Source organism: Leptodactylus fuscus, chromosome 5 (assembly GCF_031893055.1).
Source record: "Leptodactylus fuscus isolate aLepFus1 chromosome 5, aLepFus1.hap2, whole genome shotgun sequence".
NCBI classification, from domain to species: Eukaryota; Metazoa; Chordata; class Amphibia; order Anura; family Leptodactylidae; genus Leptodactylus; species Leptodactylus fuscus.
The window spans coordinates 110903607-110910632 of record NC_134269.1 but is presented as its reverse complement, the minus strand read 5'-3'; the positions used below and the strand labels follow the sequence as shown (position 1 = coordinate 110910632).

Sequence of the window (7026 nt, the reverse complement as noted above, 5' to 3'; positions counted from 1 at the left end):
TGCACATTTCCCCCTTACATTCATACTCCTACTATGTACTTGCAGACTGCTCTCACACTCACACGCTGCTTCACCACAGTGTCACACAGGTTGCTCCATGGCGCTCTCCATGTCCCTTCCACCAGCAGCCCCCTCTTCCTGTACCTACTCTGCCCTAGAGAGCTACATGAGAAGGAGCCCTTCCCCTTCCTGCCTGACCACGTGATCCGCCTCCAGCTTCTCCCCCGCCTGTATGTGTTGCTGTGTTCCTGCATCCTGGTATCTCCGAGCCTCCATCCTGCTCGCCAAGTGCCCGGACTGAAAACAGGAAGTGAGTATGAGGCCCGGCCCTGTGACAGGCAGCCAGACCCGCTGACAGTAGTGCGCGGAGCTCCACAACTTCTAGCGCCATGTCTTACTGCTGCCATGTAACCACTGACGTTAAAACTTGTCCTTGTGTTGTGAGCTGTATGGACGCTTCCTGCCCACACTGGATTCGTGAGGAGGGGGCACAAGCTAGAATGGAGGGAAAGAAAAGTAATAGCTGGAACGGAGATTCTAAGCACCCCCTCCTCAACATACAGGGATAAAATAACTTATAGGGGATGTCCTGTCACAGACATCTATACCATTGCTATAGATATCTGATGTACTGGGTCTGCACCGCTCTAGAAGTGAGGGCAGTGGTGTAGTCACAGCAGTGCAGCCCTTCAGCTTCTGCAGGCGACACTCTGCTATTAGGCCACACTCACTACTGTAATCTGGGTCTATATTACCCACTGACATCCCTTCCCAAACAATGATCTTATTATCCAAGCTAACATTATTGTAGGGAACTATGGTGCAGTACATGCAGGTCATTACACCGCCACCAGCATCTGTCTGTCTCAATTAGCTCTTACAGTCATCAGTGCCCCTAGCTCACATCTTGTAGAATGATCACATGACTCATTTTTCACATAGATTTCGGTGCATATTCCCAAGCCTAAGTGAAAATCATATGTATTCGGACTGGGATTTCTGGGGCCCACCCTGCAGCTGTTCAGAACACATGCACGTCCACTCTTTGCACTGTAATTTTTGTTGATAACGTTGCACACATATATCATGAGTGAGATCTAATAAATTATTATTTGTGTATTAACCATAATAAATAGATGGTATATCCTGAGTCACTGCAAAATGGTTTTGTCTCCTGCTAGACCTTTGGGGCCCTGATTCCCTCTGGAGGATTCTCTTGTGTCCAGCTTTGTGTGTATTCAACCTTCCATTGTTTTCAATGGGAATCTGCTCCATAGTTCATATGAAGAAAAGTAAGAATTGTGGCAGGCAGCAGCGTTTACGAGCGCTCCCATTGAAGTGAATGGGACGTGTTCGGCAGTCTGCCGTAACGCTGGCGTGTACGGCTGTGATACACGCCCGGCGTTACTCCGTGTGAATGCCCCCTTAAATGGTAAACTAGTGAAACACAATAATTCACATGGTAATTCTAATATATACAAATGAATCTATGGATGTGTCAATTTCTGAGAATATACAGGACATGCTGTTTTCTTCTTTTTGGAGAAGTTGAGTATTAACATTTAGGCTAAGGCCCCACATCATGATGATCTTGGTTTCATTTTAAGGCTGTAGTTCCTTGTTGCGGAAATGCAGCTTTTTTGTTGCAGATTTTTTGAGCCAAAGCCAAAAGGCTTTATAGGAATGGGAAATCTGTAGGATGCTCTTATACTTCTATCTTTTGCTGAATTCACTCATGGTTATAGCTCAAAAAACTGCAATAAAATCTACAACAAAAAAAAGCTGCGTTTCCGTATCTTGGCACCTCAGCCTAAAGATGAGATTCTAAACTTTAAAATGAATCCAAGGTCATCTTCTAACAGATCCTGAGAAATTGGCATTAGTAGTAAGGACATATTACATATGTCCTCTGCAACTAAAGTGCCACCATGGCTGGACGGTTCCCACTACAGTTGTCCCCACAGTTTAATGTCCCCCCTCCTATTGCAAAACAAAAACCAAACAAACAAAAAACACTAATACTCACCTCTCCTACCTGCCCTGCTGTCTTGGGTCTGGCTGCAATCGCAATGTAAGGGTGCATGCACACTACGTAACGCCGGCGTGTATCAGAGCCGTACACGCCGGCGTTACAGCAGGGCTGTCGGACACTTCCCATTCATTTCTATGGGAGCCGGCATGCGAGCGCTCCCCATAGAAATGAATGGACTGCTTTTTCCATTCATTTCTATGGGGAGCGCTCGCATGCCGGCTCCCATAGAAATGAATGGGAAGTGTCCGACAGCCCTGCTGTAACGCCGGCGTGTATGGCTCTGATACACGCCGGCGTTACGTAGTGTGCATGCACCCTTAGTGATGTCATCATATCAAGCCTGCAGCTCCTGGGGAAGAGAGGGGATGAAGGGCGAAGAGCAGACGGTGTTATACTTCTAGTCTCTGGTTAACCATTTATGGCAAAACAGACTTTCACCAGAACATTATAGCCATTGGTGCTAAAGTATGGACTGAAGAGGTTGATAGGCCATTAATATTTTTTCTAGGCTACAAAATGGTTAGGCAATTTCCCCTTTAATTAACTGCCTTTAATAAACAAGCTTTCAAAATCAGATGTTAATGACCTGTTATTAGGATAGGTCATCCGTAACAGATCAATGGTGGTCTAGCACCCCTACCAATCAGCTGATATCTGCACAGTATAAGGAGCCTGAAGCGGCAGCTCTGTACCCTGCATAGTGAATGTGCTGCAATATGACAGCTCAATTCCCATTCACTTAACGTCCGTCTGCTTCTGACAGCATACACTATGTTAAAATATAAGCTAATCGGTGGGGGTAAAGTGTGTCAGACCTCCCCCCCACCTATCTGGAATTGATGATCTATCCCAAGGATAAGCCATCAATATCTGATATTGGACAACCCCTTTAAGGATACCTTCACTTTTTTTTAATGGATATGAATAAACTAAATTCCTTTATTTAGGAAATGGAAATTGATATAGACTTTTTAGAAAGCTGTAAAAGGTACATGTAGGTAGATACATCTTCTACTACATACATGTCCCTTTAAGAATGGTCATTATTTTAGTGTATCATGTTGCACATGTATTGCATTTCAGTATAATCTCTGAATTGTGTTTTTTTCATGCAGGTTGAGTATGAGCACAGCTGAAGACGAGTCTGGAACAGTGAAAGTACACAGCACCAGGAACGCTCTTACACTTACACAGGACCTGGATGGAAATTTAATCCTCCATTGTCCTCAAAATGGTACCAAAATTTCCTTTATATTTCTTTTATGAAGTAACACTGATGACTAAAGGAATGGCTTCAAAACCAAACAGAGTTTTTCTTGCAGTGGTAGCAGTTCAGACCCTGCTGTTACCATCACTTGATGACTCAACTTGGCTTAAAGGGGTTTTCTGGGCAAAAATGAATTTTTCAAAAAAAAAAAAAAAAAAAAAAGGTCTTTTGAACAAAAGGATGCATTATTCAATCATTGTGGGGTTTTGGACGTCTTGTACTATTAAGTCCTAAAAAACTCCAATCAAACCTGAATATTGAAATCTGCACATGAGGCCACTAGACAAGATTAGAAGCCTTTGCACACTGAAGTGCTGTCACTGTTTCAGCTGAGCAAATCCTCAAAGTGTGATGGGAAGGGGTGATACTGGAGTTCATTATAGTCCCAATTCATGTTTTTGATGATATAGGTTGTAATTTTCCTTTGGATATGGTTCACAATCACAATAATCTGACATGCTGCTTTATTGACATTCCCAGTGAATATTAGCATTAACAAATAATGCAGTCAATTGTCACACCCCTGAAACAAAGCTTATCTGCATTAATTTGGTCTGGATTGCAAACTCAACCAAATTTTGTTGAGCAGTGAACAGTCCTAGTGTGTGTCTAGTGATACTCCTGAGACATTATATAACTTATAGTAATCAATTGCAGGTCATTTCCTCCATTAAATTATTCTTTGAGTTTTGTTAACAGTGTTGCTAGGGCTTATTTGGTGTACACACAGTTGGGACCAATATTGGCTAGAGTTGGAAAAAAGGTATATAGACTCCAGTTTCAAAATAAACCGATTAAAGTCCAGTTTGACATGTATTGAGAGACAAATGTTATTATGTGTATTATGTAAAGTTAGGGAATGTTCAGAATGCCCTAGGATTGCTGTCATCTGTCACAGAATGAGAGCAATGCAGATGAGAATGAGAGTAATGGTAGTAGAGTGACGGATACTGACAAAGTCCTCTCTGTCTGCATCCATTCTCATTGATGCTAAAGTAAAAAAACATGGCAGAGGCTTTCCTGCATGCATAACATAAATTAAAAAAACATACCAGAAGAAAGCTTATGAGTAAGTGTAGACAGACACCATCTTCTTCAGTCACTTTGTGGCTGTTGCTGTCATCCTATGACAGATGAGAGCAATGAACATTAAATAATGGTAGTGTGAACCCACCTTACAATTTTGCAATATATCTATGAAGCTGTGAGTTACTGCCGCACTGTAGGTCTACAGGATACATAGTCTTATGATGAGGCAGTGACTGATATTTATGATACTGTGAGTCCAGGTCTCTGGACACCGTGATGTCCAAGGAAATACAACTGATATGCAGACTGTGTATTCCAGATTGAAACTGCATTTGGGCAGGGATATTAAAGCTTGCCATACATGTAGTGGCTAGGTTAGGAATCGCATATCAGTCACACTAAGATTTTGGGTATGCTCACATGTATACTGTGTCTGTTTAACATGCCATTGTGATTTTGAGACATTGGTTCTGTGTACACTTCCTGGGCCCATTGACAGCTGTTCACTTATTTCATATAGTATCAGCACAAGACCAGAGCTTTGAGGTGACCATGACTGCTACCACGGAAGTGACAGAAGATGACATTAATGAGGACTCCATAACTCAAATTCAGGTAAAACAACATTAGCTACTGTGTTTCCCCAAAAATAAGACAGTGTCTTATATTAAATTTTGGTCCTATAGATGTGCTAAGTCTTCTTTTCAGGGGATGTCCCACTCTCTAAACATTAGCGTTATCTGATTAAATAAACAAATTCTTACCAGCACCTTGTATTTCCTGTGGAAAGAACATATAACAGAAAGCATTGCAGCCGCTGATGCCTACAGGGAAAGCAGTGTACGGTGTTCTGTGTATGCAAAGGAGAGTCCATGGTTATGTGATATATGATCCATGATTTTGTGATGTATGGCCCATGATTATGCAATGAACACTTAGGTGCACGGCTTGGTATAGTCACAGTACAATAATCAGACATCTACCCAGTAATGAGCTGTAACCTGTGTGTTCGTCACATGACCATAGACTGATTTTTATCCACTGGAAGTAAGCAGAAGAGCAAACAGAGATCTAGAAAACAGCGGAATTGATACACAAACTATATTGGAAAATTGTAGCTCTTTTAATTATATAAACAATTGCATTTGCCTCTAAATATTTTTCTAAATCTGGACAACCCCTTTAATTGTGAAGAATTTTTTTAACTCCTTTTCCTAGATTCTGCAGAACGAGCAACTTGCTGACATCTCTCCTGCAGGCAGTGATGAGGTGTCGGCAGTTAGTCGTGCCTGGTTCACCAGCAAAGAAGACAAAGATTCTCTAACCAACAAAGGTATAGCCTTGTATTTATCTTCATCCAGTTATATTACAACCTCTTACATGCTGTGCCTCAAGTTGTGATGTTGTATTGCCTGTGGTGAGTTCAAAAGAGTAGCAATATATTAAAGGGGTATTCTCATCTTCTCATTTCAAGCTTTTGCACTGCCATTCAATCGCTCACTTTTATTCCTAGCCAGTCTTGTAGTCGGATCTATAGTTTGCCTCATGTGACAGAGACTAGGCTGTGCGCTCCCAATGCTGATATAACATATGGTAAAATATACAACATCAGGAGTTTTTACCATGATTGTAGTCATGGGTAGAAGACGCTAATAAAAATAGACTTGATGGTGTAATTCTAGAAACTCAGCGAGTGTGTGTGTGTGTGGTGGGGAAGGGGGGGGGGGCACTAGGTGTTATATGACAAACTGATGGCATGAGACTGTTCACCTTCTGGTTTGTTATTATAGGGTTGAGATTTCTTGGTGTCTTCAATTGTCCAGGAAGGAGTTTTTGGCTGTGAGAAGTATGCATTGTTCTGTTAGCACCTATAGTGGACATGATGGTTAGAATCTCTTTGTGTCAGGAAGGTCACATCCCCTAGTAATAACTATGCACTGGGCGGCTCAATGTATATCGCAATGGTAGCATGTGAATTGTTAGTAAGCGAGAAGAGAGCCTTTGATGGAGTGTGCTGTCTGCTAAAAAAAACAAAAACAAAACATTAACCAGCGACTCAGCTCGGTATGTATAAAAACTTGTAAATTCCTCTGATTTGTCATGTATGCTTGCACTAACATTCATGTAACACTGCTTGCTCTTTCTAGGTAAATGAACCATCAGTGTTACATGGTAGTAGAAACACTGTGACAGACTGCTGTTCTTGTGAATATACAAGCATGTAGAACAGAATGGCTCAAACACTACTAGATATGTGCCAGAGCCGTCCTGTTCAACTCTGTAGTAATGCAGTGAGGTGGCTGGACATAGTGCAGCTGTGAATGGTCAAACTAAGTGCACTTCCAATAATTTGGCTAGTCTGAAGATTATACTCGGAGACCAATGACCAAGCGCAGCCACCACTGCAGCCGTGGCTATATGCTGTGGAAAACAAGTATAATCAACCTAAAGGGCCAAGAAAGAAAACACAGAGAATGGACTATGTGATATGTATTTAATGAAATGTAAATACCCCTTTAAAAAAGGTTACTTCTGCTCTCCTTTGCATCCACATATCTGTTCTTCCAAAATTATATGTGAAAATCCGGCCTTCACTAGGTGAAGATTAATAGGCAAAATAATCATCCTATAAAATAGTGTCCAAATGTCACAGTAACACATTACTATAGGAAGTGGAACTTTTGAGTAATTTAGCTGA

The 7026-nt window shown here is 41.6% G+C and overlaps 1 protein-coding gene across 1 annotated transcript in view; it reads left to right on the top strand.

Moving 5' to 3' along the window:
* Positions 1-203: 203 nt before the first annotated feature.
* DMTF1 (cyclin D binding myb like transcription factor 1) overlaps positions 204-7026 on the top strand; it is a 35409-nt gene continuing 28586 nt past the window's right edge. Inside the window, exons 1-4 of the mRNA XM_075274031.1 lie at positions 204-310; positions 3148-3266; positions 4849-4943; positions 5547-5661. Of these exons, the coding sequence (XP_075130132.1) occupies positions 3155-3266; positions 4849-4943; positions 5547-5661 (322 nt within the window). The 5' untranslated portion in view covers positions 204-310; positions 3148-3154. The remainder of the gene's footprint in view (positions 311-3147; positions 3267-4848; positions 4944-5546; positions 5662-7026) is intronic.